Raw genomic sequence first — 18,184 nt, forward strand, 5'->3', positions numbered from 1 at the left:
GAGGACTCGGTGGTGCTATGATGTTTGTGTGCAGAGGTGCTAAAGCGAATTATCATTTCTCGGCTATAATTTAATAATAATTATTGGGAATGTTTGACATTTTCTTTTCCTGTGATTTTTAAGTCTTATTTATATTTTTAAGGTATCTTCTAATTTAGGGGCAAAAAATATGATAAATAAAACAGTGCGCAACGTACGACGTCTCTGCGGATGCGTATGATCAATTAAAGTATGCGTTCGATTACGATTCGAATTACGTAAAATGGATATAGCGCACGGGTTTCGCAAACTGAATCACGATTTACGAAATAAATTTGCAATGTTTTGACGTAAGTCTATTCATGGTGGAATGGCAAACCAAACTGAGCACATATCAGCTGTCGCTGGAAAAAGTGTTGCTAATTCGAAAAACAAATCTCTAAAAAAACATCATTTAGTTTACGTGCTATTTTTTTACGAATGAACAATGAACGATGCAACACCAGCCGATGTCTATCTGTCGAGGTCAACCGAAATAATGTTGCGTTAATGTTATCAAAGTGTGGGCAAGTTTTGACTAAAACCCACAGTATTTTAAAAGCTAGGTGCGAACGTGCGGTGCGAATGAGCGTCGGTCAGAACATATGCTCCCCGATAACAAGAAAGTATCAATGGTTGCACTATGTTTTGCGGTAATTAAAAGATATATTAAAAAATATTTATTTCACTTATTGTTCGATTTCAAAATGAATATATTGATATTTTTTTAATGTGAAAAACCCTGGTTTATGTTTAAAATTGTCGGTGTTTACAATTTAATAGGTAAACACCGACGATCACAAGTCTACACTAGTTTTGAACACTGGCAACATCTAGCCGGCTGTCTGTTTCGGTGTTGAATAGATTCTGTCCTCGCCCAAAATGGTAATCTATCTCAAATTATCTAAAGCATCTTGAATGTTTCTAACAAATCGAAAACGAAATATTGTAGTATTAATATGAAAAAACATTTTTATGATAGTATTTCGACCGACCTCCGTTCAAATTCGAGTCGGCGAATTTATTCAGTTTCGTATGAAATTTAAAAAAATTGATATTCAAATGGTGCATTTTTATATTAAAGATGTCTTAAAATATGGTTAGAACACTATATAAATGTATGTTGAATTAATTGCGAATTTTGTTTGACACATACGTTTTGGAACCTTCCACAAACTTCCATAACCTAAAAATATTTGGTTCATTTTATTATAATTATGCTGATCGTATTATTATTTGTTAAAATTACAGCAGCCGCAAATTGTCGTACTCCGCGAAGGCACCGATACATCTCAAGGAAAGCCTCAGCTTTTATCGAACATCAATGCCTGTCAACTTGTAGCCGATGCCGTATGTATATCTTTACAATTCACATGGATTTACATGGATGTTTTGAATGATTTTTTATTTGAATTCTAGGTTCGTTCCACTTTGGGTCCGAGAGGAATGGACAAGTTGATTGTTAACAATCAAGGAAAAGCGACGATATCCAACGACGGAGCTACTATTTTGCAACTGTTGGATATTGTACACCCAGCTGCTAAAACGCTGGTCGATATTGCCAAATCTCAAGATGCTGAGGTTAGTTGCTAGTATCTTAGAATCGAGTATAATAAAAAGCTAATTTTAAATTTCATTCAGAAATGTTTTGCTGAGTTTATTTAGACTAATTTTTGAAATGCAATACTATTTGAATATGTCTATGATTTGAAATACACAATTAATATAAACATTTGATGTTTACGTAGGTCGGTGATGGTACGACAACAGTTGTACTGCTCACAGCGGAAATTTTGCAACAAATCAAATCTTTCATCGAAGACGGAGTTCATCCGCGAGTGATCATCAAGGCTGTTAATTTGGCCGGACAGATTGCCACCAAGAAGTTGAAGGAACTCGCCGTCAGAGTCAACGCCAAGGACAGGTAACGCTACCCTAAAATAATCTGGTTGTTTAGTTTGAATCGTCGCTTCAAATTGATTAAATTTACAGAACCGTTTTGGAAAAATGCGCTTCCACAGCTTTGAGCAGCAAGATTGTCAACCAACACACAGAATTCTTTGCAAAAATGGCTGTAGATTCCGTATTATCGTTGGACCCGTTGATGCCTCTCGATATGATCGGAATCAAGCAAGTTCCCGGAGGTGCTCTAGAAGAATCGTTCTTGGTGGCTGGAGTTGCATTTAAAAAGACCTTCTCTTACGCCGGATTCGAGATGCAGCCAAAAAATTACACAAACTGTAAAATAGCTTTACTTAACGTAGAATTGGAACTGAAAGCTGAACGAGACAACGCCGAGGTATTAATAATCATTTCAGTGCTATTTCAGTGAAAATTATCCTATATGAACTAGTTTTTAAATGTTATTCTATCGTTAGGTGCGTGTCACAAATGTTTCCGAATATCAAAAGATTGTAGATGCCGAATGGACTATTCTCTACGAACAGTTGAAGCTGATCCAAGATTCCGGTGCGCAAGTCGTATTGAGCAAACTTCCGATCGGAGACGTCGCCACCCAATACTTCGCCGACAGGTAGTTCTCGCTGTTCTAGATTAGGGTTTCGTGGGCTTGTTTGTTTTTATATGTTTGAATTTATTGCAGAGATATGTTCTGTGCCGGACGCGTCACAGCCGAAGACTTGAAGCGAACTCACAAGGCTTGCGGAGGCGCTATCGCTTCCAGTGCGCGAGATCTTCGTCCTGAGTGCTTGGGCAGTGCTAAATTCTTCGAGGAGAAACAAGTCGGAGCCGATAGATTCAACATTTTCACTGGTGAGTCTGTCCATCATCTTTCACAGTTGCAATTCAGACAGTACCTATCTATTCTTTTTCTATGATAGACAGTTTCAAAAATTAAATTTTACATTTCATTTAAGGACATATTTATAATAATTTGTATTAAATCGCGACAAAACATTTAAATTTTCTACTACTATTTAGCGCTTTAGCCAAAAATGTTACTAATATTAGATTAACTGAACTTTTAGAATAGAAAAATTTCGACGTAAGAGTCAGAATGAAACGTTAAAAAAACGTATTTTTTAATGTATTTTAGACATTTTTTTGGTTATATGTGGATTTAACTCTTCTCAGAAGTCATAAATCCACGTCAAAAGCATTAAAATCGTGTCGTCGCCGCAATTTTATTGCTTTTGATGTGAATTTTTGCACGGCTGTATGTTTAGAAATAATGCCCAGTATTCAAATGTTTAGATTTTTCTCAAAACAAATGTTTCTACAACAAAATGATTCAATTTTAATCTACTCGACTTTTTTCTGACCAAAAATATTACAAATAAATAAGTGTAAAATTAAACATTTTTACTCAAAATGTACTATTTTAATAATAAAAATACCCTCTTCGACAATAAAAATTCCACGCATTAAGGGGCACAAGAATTAGCTAGATTTCTGTATGTAAAAGTGTAAAAAGAGCTTTTTATTTTAATATCTATTGTAGAACATTTTGACTTCCTCCACTTTTTCTCTAAGATTTTTTAAATACAGTTTCGAATTAATAATTTTTATATTTAGCTATTTCTTTTAAGAAAAAACTTTTTAATATTAATTTCTATTTTCTTTCTTTATATGATTTTTAAGGTAGTTTTTAATGTTTTAAATAGCTGTCATTTTGTAACAAGATGGCAGGTAACACTTAATAGGGTGGTGACTTATTTATGTGTAATTTGTTAAATTGTCTTTGAGAGCCGATGACGCAAATATGCGTTGTTTATAAAATTGTTGTTAAAAGCTGTTAATGCTGTACTGTTAGATTATAAAGCACTTCCTTCAACACATTCTAATGTAATTCATATTAATTTTTAGGTTGCCCTAATGCAAAATCCTGCACGTTGGTACTCCGTGGTGGTGCTAAGCAATTTTTGGAAGAAACTGAACGATCTCTCCATGACGCCATCATGATAGTTAGACGATCGATTCAAAACGATTCGGTTGTGGCTGGCGGTGGAGCCATCGAAATGGAACTCTCAAAGTGTCTCAGAGATCATTCAAGACAGATAGCCGGAAAACAGCAAGCTCTCATTGCGGCAGTCGCTCGCTCGTTTGAAATTATCCCTCGTCAATTGAGCGACAACGCAGGTCTCGATTCCATCAATATTTTGAACAAACTACGTCAGAAACATCACTCAAGCAGTAAGCTTTAATTTTTTATGTATATGAAAATATAATAAATACGATTTTTAACTAATAACGCATTTTAGATGGTAGCTGGTTCGGTGTCAATATCGAAATGGCCGACATCGGAGACAATATGGAATCGTTCGTTTGGGAACCAGTAGCCAATAAGATGAACGTTATCACAGCAGCGTGTGAAGCTACATGTCTGGTAAATATGTCGATTATTATAGTTGAATTAATGTAATTAAGTTTTACTTATTGATTCAAAATATTGTTCTTTATAGATTCTTTCAGTTGACGAAACAGTAAAAAATGTCAAGTCTGACGCCGGAGCCCCCCCTCAAATGCCCGCTGGAATGGGTCGAGGAATGGGAAGACCAATGATGGGTTGATTTGATTCTATTATACATAAATAACGCTAATCTCGCTTTAATATTTTTAAAGAAGTTGCAATGTCAAAAGACAGTATTATTATTTCATTAACGTCTTATAAACGATTAATAAAGAACAAACAATCAATGACGTATATGTCACGTTTACACTTGCTGCTGACGTTATTATTAAAATAATTATCTTATGTATAATTTATTCAACTTTTAATTGATTAACGACTCACACTTGAAAACTTTTTGGTTTTCGTCTGCATTCCTTTTTTATATTTTATAATATAAAAAAGCAGAAAATGATACAGAGTATTTAATATTTTGTGCTAATAAATAATTATAACTAAAAACAGTTTTTTATTTAATATAATGTGGACCGAATGTGTAGGGCTCGATTGGATCGCTGCACTCTGTTTCAGCCCGCGATCGAGTAAATTAATAATAAAATAACCATCGATGCTATGTATAATTTAGTAAATGATTTATGAAATACCTGGATTCGAATCCTATATGGATTTTGGTGTTTTTATGTTTCTATCGTGTCTGCGTGATCTTAATTAGTTTACTCCCCAATAACACGGTAAATTGGGATCATGCTATTAGGGTGCCTGTTACTTTATGTGTGAGCGAACTATAGAAAGAATATCTCACCACACACGCCTGCTTCGCACAAACGTATTGCAAAAAATTGTATGAGTATTTTCTAGTCCCTCAACTCCACGCTCTCAACTCAGCGTGTTTTTGGGGGTCTACTGTAATTATAATACTCAATAGCTCAGTTGTAAAAAATAGTACATATTTATATACTAAAACAAAATAGATATATCTTATTATAGAATATGGTTCTTTTGACGTTTTCGTTCTGAGTAACTCTGACTAATAAGAAAAAATAATTTAAATAGAAAAAGGATGGCCAATATCGAAATGACAGTTTTTTTTTGCTTTTATTTAATTTGCATATTGGTTAGATTTGCCTGAATATAATTTGAGTTGCAAATAAATCAGGTATTAAATAAAATTTAGCTAAATTATTCATAATGACATCTATTGATTGTAAGCTGTAATGAATGTTTTATAAATAATAGGATAGGTTTCACTGATTTACAGACCTTGAATTTAGTCTGATGTCTCACTACTTATTTAGTGGTTGTTGATTGTGTTGACTCTGTTGTAACGCCTGTTATTTTGCAACAAAAGATAAATTAAATCATTAATGTACAACACAATAAACAAATGGTATCAATTTTGAAAAAAATACACAAGGATTATAATAAGTAAAACATGTACATCAATTGCGAAAGAGGCGATATAATAATATTCTTAACAACCATATCTTGGGAGCAAATACTGCCCTGTGTACATACACACAGTGCTACCGCTCCTCAGAACTATCTACCAGTCATGAGGCATAAATTTAAGACATGCGTTAAACAATGTTTTTGTGAACCGACTGTTTAAACACTATGTAAAAAAATAGTTTTCAGGAAGTAATGTTTTATAAAATTCAAGGTTACAAGAAGTACTTAAAAATTTTGTCTTTGAACAAAGTTTTTCATAAAGACCTATTTTTGAGTTCCCATAGCAATTAGTCCTCAAAAAATTTTCGAAGTGCCATTTTTTAGCTCTCTATAATTTGTCCTCTAACAAATGTTTTCAAATAGTTCAGCGACGGGTGGCAATTAGACACAGATTGAACCCCTGCAGTAATGTTTTTTCATTGATGCGCGTCTGAACCGCCTGAAGATTGCCAGTCGAGAGTATAACCGTCACGCCAGTGTTACCCAAGTGCCGCCAAGTTTTGGCCATAACAAAATTTAAATATAAATAGGCCCCAACAATAGTTTTAAAGAAAATTTTTTGAAATTACTTGTTTTAGCTCCTGCAGCAGTAAAGATCTTTTTATTTTTGTGTCCTACTTTGATATTTTCAAAATCTAATAAATACCTAATATATAAATAACAACGTTTTTAGTTTATTATAAAAGTTTATTTTCAAAATATAAAGTTTGTAATCAGAGCCCAACAAATACCTCTCTTAATTATAGCAATAAGCTAAATAATATGTACTACCAAATATTCGCACAAGTTAGAATGATTTGTTGGGCTCTGTAATAATACATTCTAAGAAAAGTTCTTAACATATGTGCAGTTATGAAACATTGATACTAATGCATTTTATTAGTTTCATATTTTTATTAGCTAACGTACTTTACAATCAACTGTAAAATAGCTGCGAACATCAAAAGTGGACTCAATACTGATTTAAAAGCGCCTCCTGTGCAGCTCTCTGTATGTTTGAATAGTTGAACGTATTCTTTGACATATTCATTGTCCGAATCTGCATTAGCAAGACCAATTGTGCTGTCCTGAAACAATGTACAGACAATGAAATGTTTATTTTTATTATAGTATATTTCAATATATGACAAAAGCGTACCTTGAATAGTAAATCTTCAGTGTTATTGAATGGCGAGAATACTTCAAAGTCAATTAACTGGCTGGTCCGTGAATTGTAACCGAAACACGCGTCCAATTCTTGAAGATACAATTGTAAGCTCATCGAGTTTTTGTCGCCCCTGAAAATAAATTTAAATTCACAATAAAATTATCCACAGCCGGTTTTCCAAAGCTGATTTTCTGGACGATGGCGGATTGAGCACAGAGATTATTGAGAAAATTATAGGTTGACGTTCTTTTCAGACTTATGATCAAAAATTTTAGTAAGTAATTTTTGTAGAAGAAGTTTTACCAATTAACTACAAAAATAGAACATTTAAAATAGTTATAGCTACAATAACTTAAAAATAAATTAAAAACTAATATTCCATAAAAGAGCAGGGACGTCATTTTAGAGGAGGGGGGGGGGGATAAGGCATGTCGTAGTATTTCCCCCCCTCCAAAAAACGACTTCTGACTGACCAACTTCCTTCCTCTAGAAAAAGTTTAAATGACGTCCCTGCAGAAGAGATCAGAATTTATTAAAAGAATAATAAAAAATGTCAGCTTATAACACTGGCTGAGTATTTGCGTGATCATCCTATTATAATACAAAACATAAATTGCATAAACGTCAAAATTAAACCACCCAGCATGTATTTATATTGATTTTGATATTTATATATAATACATGGTAGCATATTTTTTAATCTGATTTTGCTAGTCCACGTGAGGGGTAAATACAGAAATACATCTAAATGAGTGTTTTACTGTATAAACAAAATGCTGCCACGAAACAAAATTCGGTACTTGCCACGCTCAAAAACCAATGATTATGTACTCCCCATTGCCGAGATTGACAATGGTTTGGTCCAAAAGGCTACGAAAGTGGCCAACAACTTTTTTCTACATCAATACGTTTTAAAATTAAAACAGGTAAAGTGTTTACATTTTGAAACGTATTTATGTAGCAAAAGGTTGGCCGCTTTCGTAGCCGTTAGGGCCGAATAAGCAATGTGACGCGGCGGGGAATATATAACCATTGTTTTTTTTATCGTGGCGCCGTCATTCTAAACAACTACCCAAAATTATAAGGAGATAATATTACACGTTATGTTTGGGATATCATTTTAATTATGCTTTATTAATAATTAATATAATTATTGCATTTTCTTAGATGCCTATTGAATTAATCAGGATATATTTATTTTATTAATCGGGTTGTATCATATACTTATTTAATTAAGTTTTTTTTAAAACCATGGTGCCACATGTTAAAAATAAATTTAGACAGATTTTCATAATCATAACAATTACAGTATTTAGAACATGGCCATAAATATGGTTATGACCAACGACTGATGCGAGCTAACAGCGCCTCGTGTGCCAGAGTTGTTTTCCTATAGTCGTGAAGGTGCGGTTGTTTATTAAGAACCGTCGGGCAGTCATCGTGTAAATAAACTGTGAAATTAGTTTTACTGTCCCATTTGAATCCCAACAAAAAAAATGGTAATGGTTAACAAAAATGCCAATTTCTCAAGGGGTTAAGTTAACGACTTTCTCTTATAATAAATTGAAAGATTAAAGGTATGTATTAAAATAATTTGTATACCTAATTTGATTTGATAATATTAATACATACCTCCTAGCTACAACTTCACTATCAACTGTAACGGATAACGCGCAGTTATCGTCGACGCTAAAACCGGGATTCGCCGCTAAGCTTCCATTTCTGCAGAGGACGCGGAAGAATTTATCATCGAAGGCAAAAAATTTAGTATATCCTGTAAGTCAAACGCAAATTTAGAATTTCAATGTATGCGCTCATACATCAATTTATTTTAAATAAAATGCGACCTTCGATATTTTGTATCTCCAAGAAAGCCACATGTGAATCAACGTCATGCAGACAACGTAGAGCACCTCTGTTGCCATAATACACATTGCTAAAATCGGCAGGGCATTCTGCAAGATAAGTTTTGCAATAAATATATACATCAACATTATAATACGTAATCATTAAATATTTTAAAAATAAACATCTGGAAAATAATTATTCGAAACGGAAGCTAAATGCACCGGCTCACACCACAGCGCATGTGTGAGTCGGTGCGTTGAGCTGTTCTTTAAAATGATGAAACAGCCATCTGTTTATTTATGGTATACCTTTTTCAGGGTTAGAGTTGCGACTCACAAGGCCTTGTTCATTAGCACCCACCGGCTTGAACCCTCTGCAACCGGCACAAAGCTTGCTTGGATCAGCAGACTTAGTGGGATAATGCGCAGGATCAGTCGCTCCAGGAGCGCACGATAAATCAAAGAAGTTGACGACGTTAGCTGTGTAATCGCATTCGCGTGGACTTATAACTTTTCTTTCGTGCGCTGTCCTCATAAAAGCCACCCATCCTGTAACGAAATTATTATAATAAACACACAGTTTATGCTGAACGCTCTAGAGTTAATCTCAAAACGTGTTTACAATAAAACATACCGATTCCACCATATTCTGGGAAGCAAGCGTTCTTATTCTTTAAATTCTCAAATCTTGTGATGGTATTTTTATCTGAATCTTTAATGACCGCATATACCTTGGATTGTTTTAATCTGGACGTTTCGTGATATAAGACAGCAGTGACATTATAATACCTAAAATAAAACATTGCATTAAAATGAATGAAGTATTTAGTAGTATGAGATCCGATTTATTTGGCCACAAAACAAGACAAAACCGACGTAACGGTACGACGGCCGGCGGGGCCTCGTCCGCCAGCCATTATATTATTTGATTCAGTAACCATTATAACTTTCAATAAACTTCTATGTCGAATATGATAAGAAAGATAGGTGAATTAGCACTTCGACGACCGATAAAAATGTCTAAAATTATCCACTTAAACGCCAGTGACTCACCGGCGAGACACTTTTAAACAAATTATTTAATTATTTACAATTTTTCTTTAATTTGTGAAGATTATTATACTAGCATCATTTAACAGTAAACTAAGTGTTTAATATTTATTTTTAAAAAAAGATTTTGATGCGTGAAAAAAAAACTGCTTACTTACTAATTAATCGCTGGCATTTAAAGTGTTAAGGTAACTGTGCTTAATAGTTTTAGTATGGTGCACGCGAAGCAATTTTGACTGACATTTTAAGCATGAAGCAAGTAGCAGATGACTGCTAATTTTAATTTAATTTTTTTTTATAAATTTAAATTTATTCTTAAAAGTCATTAACGATAAAAATGGCTGAAACGCATAATAAGTAAAGAATCATTTCACATTGTTAGTGCGCTGAAGAGTCAAGACAAAAAAATCACGCAAAGTTCGATCAAATGTCAAGGTTTTCCTTACTGCTTTATTTTATTGTAACAGTAAAGGTAACTACGAATTACATTACAGTTTTACACCGTTGGATTTTGAGCCATGATAACGCTCACATTTAAATGTTTGACCAAAAACGACGTCGTCGTGATGCCGCATTTATCGAGTTCCCATTCATTAATTAAATTACAACCATATTCATAATATATTATATAAATATAGCTTATACTGACTTGCGAGCTATGAAGCCCAAGTTTGAATCAATGCTGATAAAATCAGCGCCTTCTTGTTTAATTTTCTTTAAACAGTCCAAATGTGAAGATCCTTGTACGCATGTGATTTCCGGTTGTAATCCAAGAGTCAATGAAGCTGCTTTAATCCAAGTGCACTTTTCGTACTCGGTTTCATTAACCGTACACCAACGTAGGGCCTTATGACACGATGTTTCTGCTGTAGGCATTGGTCTTCCTAAAAGATTCACGTTTCGATTATTATTTAATATACATATCTAGTGATGACCGCAAAGAAATTTTATGACCAACAACATGTCTGCACTTTTTATATTCTGCTATTAAATAGAAATAGCAATCGAGCTAGGTATGAAAAATTCAGAATAAGTGGCGCTAATAACGCATTTTTTACTTCACTGCTGTGTGCTGTGTTGCACTGCCCTTCAACCGTCACGTTATTACCGCCACTTGTTATGAATTTTTCATACCTAGCTCGATTTTTAATTAATCTCTCAGTATAAAAACTAGAAATACTAAGTCTAATACGATCTCTTAGAAAAGATAGCAATTAAAAAAACTACGTGAGAATTTCCGAAGTCCTATCACGGTGAACTATATTAACGGGTGCTATTTAACAGAAAATTATTTTAATAGATATATGCATTAAAGTAATATAAAATAAATTGTTTGTGCATTTCATGTGAGGTAAATCTTCGGGTTTTTTCTTCGGAAAAGGATTCGTTGCAGAGAGCTATTCATAAGGTGTTCATGTTCTGATCAACGCTCGCTCGCTGCCGCTCGTTCTCACTTAATCTGTGCAACAGTAATGCACAAACAATTCGTTTTATGGAACAATTATTTTATATATTGGGCATTTAAATTATCCTCTATATTACAGTATCACAGTGAAAGGTGAGTTTTCCTTCTTATGTTAAGCTTATCTGCCAAATAAGTATTGTAAAAATCTTCTTAAAAGATTTTGTCAGAATTTAACAAATTATTAGGTTATATGTGTTTATGTCACCGATACAACTTTTTCTACTGGCATTCCACACCAGCGTATGGTTATACAACATTTTTTACGGTTTTGGATAGGGAAACGGTTTTTAATAATTTACCTGCAGTAATATAATCCATCGGAGTTATAACATTCAAAGGAAACTCTAAAACGTCAGATTTCTCTTTGAATAGAATGGAATCTAAACTGTCGACCCAAATTGCGCCACCGCTGCGCCCTGATGGCATCCATTTTTTGATTTCTACAAGAAGTTCCTTTGAATTATCCCTAAAATATATATAAAATTAAGAATTAATAATAATCGCTTCAACAGATATCATTTTTAAACTTTGACATACTTTCTTGCCAGTATCACACCCCATGGCTGATGAACCCAAGCGCATGGTGCTTCTCTATTGTAACCATCGATGCTCAAGGCAGCCATCGAGCCATTTTCACAGAGCAAATTATATGAGGTGATTTCAGTTGGATTGCTCTGTTGAATTATTTAAAAAATATATTTCACACGCTCTTTATTACATAATAATATACATAAATTTAAATAAATATTAGTACTAAATATAATGCGTCGATCAACCATGAGTACCCGGTTGAGAACAGAATAGCATTAGCTGACAGTGGGTTAAAAAGTTAAATAGCTTTGCTTCTCAGAGAAAATAATTGGGAACGCAAGCGTTGGTAATTTGATGACACATAAAAATCGTTTTTATGGTAAACGTCAGGTGCGTACGGTGAGATACATTCCATTTCGCTCGCCCTCGTGCTAAGTGACGAGAGTGAATGAGAAGAAGTGGGCGTGCATAGCGCGTGTAACGCACGCCCTTATCTCTCACTCATTCTCGTCACTTAACACGAGAGCGAGCGAAAGGGAATGTATCTCACCGTACGCGCCTGGTAAAACACCAATTTCCTTAGAAAAAGCTGAAATGACGTTTCTGCTCAAATGTATGATATAATACCTTGAAATAATCCTGAACGTGGGCATATGCTACATAGGCAACGGTACCCTTTCCTGATGTCAGACACTCGATTGCTGAAAGATGGCTATTGACTCCCATGCCAGGACTTGTCTTGGGTTCGAAGTATCTGTATCCATTGCAATCAGGGCTACGGTTTGACGTACAAAGGGAACACAGCGATGGGAATCTGTCCTCTGAAAAATATATATATATATAAATTCCAGTCAGTATTAGAATTTATTATACAGTTTTTAAAATAACTCACTCAATCTCTTGTCTTCTACTGGATCTACAACCCAAGGTCCTGGTCTGCATGCGTCTGAAAAGAAGTTGCTTAGATTCGCAGCTTCATCTTCAGCTGAACTCTTTGATTTAGCGTCACATTTAACATTTCCGCCTGCCGTCTATTTAATATTATATAATATATGTAGTTTTAGATTTCAGAATCAATTTAACATTTAACGTACCTTTCTTTCGAAATACTTCAGCACGCGGTCAGACCACAATTGCTCTTTGGCTTTTCCGTATCCTGGATGACATAGTTTTCCAGTTTTCAAACCAGATACGCCTCCAGTATGATCAGCCTTAACTAATACCACAGATTGGAATGCGAATCTTTCTAAAAACAGGTTTAAATATTATTTTTTTTAAATTAGTTTTAAATCAGTTATTATTTTTGGTTAAATCAAATTCACTAGAAATATAAGAGAAAGTATATATTATGATTAAAAAAAATTCTTGCTACTCGAATAAATATATAAATCATACGTTGTCTTCGATCTTGGTGACGTACGCTGGCCACTACGTCAAATTTATCTGATTTCACGATAGAAGCCAAGATGAGCTCTTCAGTCGACATCATACCAAAATCAGCTTTGCCTTCATTTATTTTCAGAAGACAGTCAATGCTGCAAAAATAAAAATGCTTAAATTAGTACTAAATAAATTCATCAAAAACCTAATTTTTTTTATATATCCATATAAAAAAAACATATTACATAGATTTCTTAAGAAATAAATCTATTGCAAAGGGACTTATAATACAGTATCATCCACTATTACCAAAACAATCCTTAGTCACGATATATAACTAATATAACGGGTTTTAAGGGCACTTTTAAGGATTAAACTTTTTATAGAACTCCCACTTTAAAGTGCTTGTGAACGATCGGTTAATCCGCATATTTACGTTTTGACTACCTATAGAGAAAAACTGCGATTTAAATGTTCTTCCACTACAACGATTGCATTGATTGAAGTAAAAAAGTCAGTACCAGAATTTTCAAATATATTATTTATGTAACCAATGAAAAAATTAAAATAATAAATATATTGAAACAATAGTTACGCTTTTGTTTTATTAATCAATAAACATAGTGAATCGTGTGAGCTGCACTCGGATTATATTTTTGGTAAATTATTTAAAATAATAATAATATTGTCAATATCGGTAATACCTGTATTACCTGTATTTTCTCTCTCGGTATAACCGGTATTGAAAATTTCAGTATTATTGCAATCCCTAATTACCATCCATCGAATGGGAGGAGCAGATCGGTCGACTCGGATCGTGAGGGACTGAATGAACCAATCGCTCGTGAGTAAACAATAGATCAGGGCTTGGCAACCTATGACCCGCGGGTCATAGGTTGCCGTTTGACTATTTTAAGTGACCCATTTGAGTTCTGCAAATAGCATTTTTTTTAAATATATGTACCTGTGCCGGATTACTTGTTACGATGGTATGATCAGACCACATATATGGTTGTTAGGGCCAAAAATATTTACTGACCCGAATAGTATTTTTAATGGGTACTTTTCGGGCACCACGCTCGCATCCCGCAGTTGGCTCTGGAGTTTCAGCCCATGGGCAACTGAGATCCAACTAGGCCAGGTCTCGGCAACCTTTTTTGGCTGCGGGTCAAAATAATTATAATAAATTGTGACAAGACTATTTGGGTCAGTGAATATTTTTGGTCCTAATAACCATATATGTGGTCTGGTTGTGACATCGTAACACATTAAAAAAAATATATTTGCAGAACTGAAATGGGTCACTTCAAATCATCAGACGGGTAACTTGTGACCCGCGGGTCATAGGTTACCGAGCCCTGAACTAAGCCAACTAGGCGCTAGGCCAGACCTTCTTCCTTGGTCGTCGCGATTGACGACCAAGGACGAGTCTACCGTCGCGAAATGATGTTGATAGTCTCCGGCAGTCTTTTGCTAGTTACATTTTAAATATTATGACCCGCAGCCAAAAAAGGTTGCCGAGACCTGCAGTAGATCAAGCATTAGCAAGGTTACAGTAATCGTAAATTTCGTAACACACGATCACAGTGCCAGCTATTTTTAGAATTATAAATAAAATATATATTAAGCCAAAGACCTGTTGTGTATTTGCGTAGAACTACCGCAAGATGCACATATATTACGTACCTTTTAGCACCTAACTATCTTTAAATTTGTGTTTTATGGCATATCATGACACATGTTAGCATTTAAGCATATGAAAAGGTTCATTGGTCGCAATAACTACGATCAAATGTTCGATGACTAATAATACGCGATTGTTTAGAAATATCGCGTTATGAGTGAATTACCTATATTATATTAATTTGTTTGGAATTCTTAAAAAAATCATGTTTTATATTTTTTAATGGAGGGAGGAGGCTTAAAATTATTTGCCGTCCTAAAATATTAATTTGCTTTGATAAAAAGACATTTTAATTGAAAAAAGACGATTAATTGAAAAGAGCTAACCTTAATTCGGGCCTGGCGATGCCATATAGACCAAATGGAGTGCCCTATACTATGGGCCATATATTCTATATAACATGCTATTTAGGGGCGATTTATTTGGAATTTGCAATATTTTTTTAAATTATTGATACATATTTAGAATAGTTAAGTAACATGTTTTTATTGCTTATTAAAGTTTTACATGGTCCTTTGAAGTTAACTATGACATTTTAGTTTTTATCTGATTATTTATTTTTATAAATTTACAAACCTGTCTGTAACTTTCGTGCAAACTACATTACTGCTACCTCTTTCGAGTGCTTGACAATCCTGCGAATTCCCTTCTCTTGCGCATACTCTATCTGAAAACACATAAAATCGTTCATAATCTACATAATAAATGTGCGACTGCTGAAAAAAAAGATATTTACATTAGCAACGCACAGATAATAATCTGTGTACTTAGGAGAACCACTTATCAAACGTTAAAATACAGATGATTACATAATACTATTTAATTTGAAGCATTACATAAAAATGTAATACTGTATGGTCGTTTTAATGCGCTTTATGGCCAACTGCGTATTTTTGATGCGTCCATCTCGGCGCGATTTTTCGCCTATTCAAAATGGCCGCATCGTCGATTTATGGAGCTGAATTGAATTTAGTGGTAAATGTACTTACATAATGTCTCGCTGTCGACTACATGAAACGTTAGTTGATTGTAATAAAACAAACACCATACTAGAAGCACTATAGATCTCATTTTTGACGAGATCCGCTAGCGACGCCGAGTTAGATCGTCACGAACACTGATACTGAAATTATCGTCGGGCGGCAACACAATGTGTGTAAATTTTAATATCAGTGAAAAGATATCTTATCAACGCTCGGAACTTAAATACTAGGGTGTTACTTGTAAATCGTTAAAATGAGTAGGTATGCCATAAAAATGTATTTCAACTCAACACATATTTTGACGCATTGAAATTGTATCGTTGTCTATTTATAACTTTGATTTATTAATTTTTGCTACTAATGGCAATTGTTTTATCTAGAATGCATTGAGTCACTTTTGTCGAACTCTGATTCGATTGATGTAAAGATTAACTTTGATATAAGACCAAGGTGTAAATATGACTCATTTATATAATTAAATATAATAAATTTAATTACATTAAATATCTTTATATATATAATGTGTATATTTTATATTTTACAACCAAAGTGACAGGGACGACATTTGGAAGGGAAGGGGCTGGTATTTGCCCCCCCTTGAATTTGGCCAAAAAAAAACATGTCATTTAATAATATGTCTTAATGAAATTGAAATATTAAAAAAATGACTACTGACTAGCGAACTTTTACTCCCCCCCCCCCCTGGAAAAAGCTGAAATCCCAGAAATTAAATCTAAGAAAACAGTTCCAAATACTTATATCCCGAAAATATTTTCATATCGTATATAGTCAGTCAGTAAAGTGTTATACTTTACTGACTATACCAAGTTTATCAATCAAAGTGTTATTCTGTCTATCTATGTATTATGTTATGCTTTCTAACGCTTTGATCCATATTTCCCCTATTTTTAATATTCATATTTATATTTCCAGTTTTTTTAAATAAGTTTAAAAAAGTGATGCCTAAAGTTCAAGTCATTTTGAATAAATATATTCAAATTATTAATTTACTGATCATTAAATATAATAAAAAGGAAAAATATATATTTTTAATATAAATAGTATTATATTAATTTAAAATTTTTTTTTTCTTTTTATTAATTACTAGATTTTTATTAATTTTTATTGAAGTTATTTGTTTACTGATATTAGTTTATTATCTTACATATAATTGTTCTAAGCCTTTATAATAATTGTTTTATTAATTTATTCTTTTATTAAATTAAATAGAGATATTTATATATTAAATGAAATATTTAAAATACGTTTTATCTAGACGTTATGGACATAGGAATTTCCGATAAAAACAGATGTCCAATACATATAGACGAAGGACTCTAAAGGGTTAATGAATAAACTATGCAGAAAAATAATACAGATTTCTTGTAGGCGTAGGGGAGGGGGGGGGGGTCGGCAATGATTTGTCATGGGTGACCCTGCTGGTTATGTTCAAGGCTGGGGATAGGGTGGGAGCTGGGAGGGGGGGGGGGTGCGATCTGTGGTCGTGTGGTGTGGGTTCTGTTAGTGTGATTATGTCGATGGCATATCTCTGTGCATTTTTCTGCTTGTGATCGCTGCAATCCTCATCAGCTCGAGTAGCCCCTTATCCAGGCGGGGGTCGCCGAGCATGGCTCTATATTTTCCCTTCTGCAGCTCTGCAGCAGGAGGTGCCTCTAGGGCGGGGCAGTGCCACAGAAGGTGATCAGGATCTTGGATGGAGTAGTCGCCGCAGGGACAGCTGGGATCCTCCGTGATTCTGAATCTTTTGAAATATGCATTGAAAGGGGGGGGGGGTCGAAGATCCGCTGATAGCGCATATGGTTTACGAAGGTCTTAAAACGCCCCTGCCCGAGTTTACAATCTACACTCGATGCATTGATCATGAGATAACATTTGTAATACTTTTTTTAGGTACTTACACACCCTAGCCAAGCCACGCCTAGAGTGTTATCTTTCGCTAATAATAGTAATAATACAGCATTTTGATTACTGCAACAAATACAAATACAGTATACTTGTAGGAAGTGCGCGTGTACTACAGTATCTATATGCATCTTATCTACTTTTTGTTTAAATTGTTATATTATTAAAAATAATAACAATAACTTACATTCATTGATAGTTTTAGAATATTGAAAAATCGTATAATACTATTATATTAATGCTTGAATCCAAAAACTCACGGTTAATCAATTTAATATGTATATTTTTATCGCCTTTAACACTCATATTTCACGATAACAATATTATTCTAGTAACTA

The 18,184-nt window shown here is 34.0% G+C and overlaps 2 protein-coding genes across 2 annotated transcripts; one reads left to right on the forward strand and one right to left on the reverse strand.

The window, feature by feature from the left end:
- Window positions 1-846: 846 nt before the first annotated feature.
- CCT7 (chaperonin containing TCP1 subunit 7) lies at window positions 847-4,888 on the forward strand. Its single transcript, XM_088202111.1, has 10 exons — window positions 847-903; window positions 1,270-1,368; window positions 1,438-1,599; window positions 1,767-1,942; window positions 2,011-2,317; window positions 2,397-2,551; window positions 2,621-2,790; window positions 3,844-4,170; window positions 4,239-4,363; window positions 4,440-4,888. The coding sequence occupies exons 1-10, from the start codon at window positions 901-903 to the stop codon at window positions 4,545-4,547; spliced, it is 1,632 nt and encodes a 543-aa protein (XP_088058237.1). The 5' UTR covers window positions 847-900; the 3' UTR covers window positions 4,548-4,888.
- A 1,614-nt stretch (window positions 4,889-6,502) lies between these two features.
- Window positions 6,503-16,109, reverse strand: LOC148226866 (transferrin-like). Its single transcript, XM_088202085.1, has 15 exons — window positions 15,930-16,109; window positions 15,517-15,607; window positions 13,272-13,411; window positions 12,971-13,122; window positions 12,769-12,907; window positions 12,504-12,697; window positions 11,883-12,019; window positions 11,645-11,811; window positions 10,530-10,764; window positions 9,465-9,619; window positions 9,140-9,379; window positions 8,831-8,938; window positions 8,616-8,757; window positions 6,975-7,113; window positions 6,503-6,903 (listed from the first exon to the last, which is right to left on the reverse strand). Exons 1-15 carry the CDS (start codon window positions 16,009-16,011, stop codon window positions 6,733-6,735), a joined length of 2,292 nt encoding a protein of 763 aa, XP_088058211.1. The 5' UTR covers window positions 16,012-16,109; the 3' UTR covers window positions 6,503-6,732.
- Window positions 16,110-18,184: the final 2,075 nt, after the last annotated feature.

This window comes from Plectrocnemia conspersa, unplaced genomic scaffold, assembly GCF_051122295.1.
Source record: "Plectrocnemia conspersa isolate PC_06_02 unplaced genomic scaffold, ASM5112229v1 ptg000013l, whole genome shotgun sequence".
Taxonomy (NCBI): Eukaryota; Metazoa; Arthropoda; class Insecta; order Trichoptera; family Polycentropodidae; genus Plectrocnemia; species Plectrocnemia conspersa.

Coding starts and splice junctions, on each gene's coding strand:
- CCT7 (XM_088202111.1), top strand. Junction 1,600..1,766: donor CCAAATCTCAAGATGCTGAG/GTTAGTTGCTAG, acceptor ATGTTTACGTAG/GTCGGTGATGGTACGACAAC. Junction 2,552..2,620: donor ACCCAATACTTCGCCGACAG/GTAGTTCTCGCT, acceptor AATTTATTGCAG/AGATATGTTCTGTGCCGGAC.
- LOC148226866 (XM_088202085.1), bottom strand. CDS start 16,011: ATGAGATCTATAGTGCTTCTAGTATGGTGTTTGTTTTATTACAATCAA. Junction 13,412..15,516: donor TGCACGAAAGTTACAGACAG/GTTTGTAAATTT, acceptor TTATTTTTGCAG/CATTGACTGTCTTCTGAAAA. Junction 10,765..11,644: donor GATGGATTATATTACTGCAG/GTAAATTATTAA, acceptor TGAATCTTTTAG/GAAGACCAATGCCTACAGCA.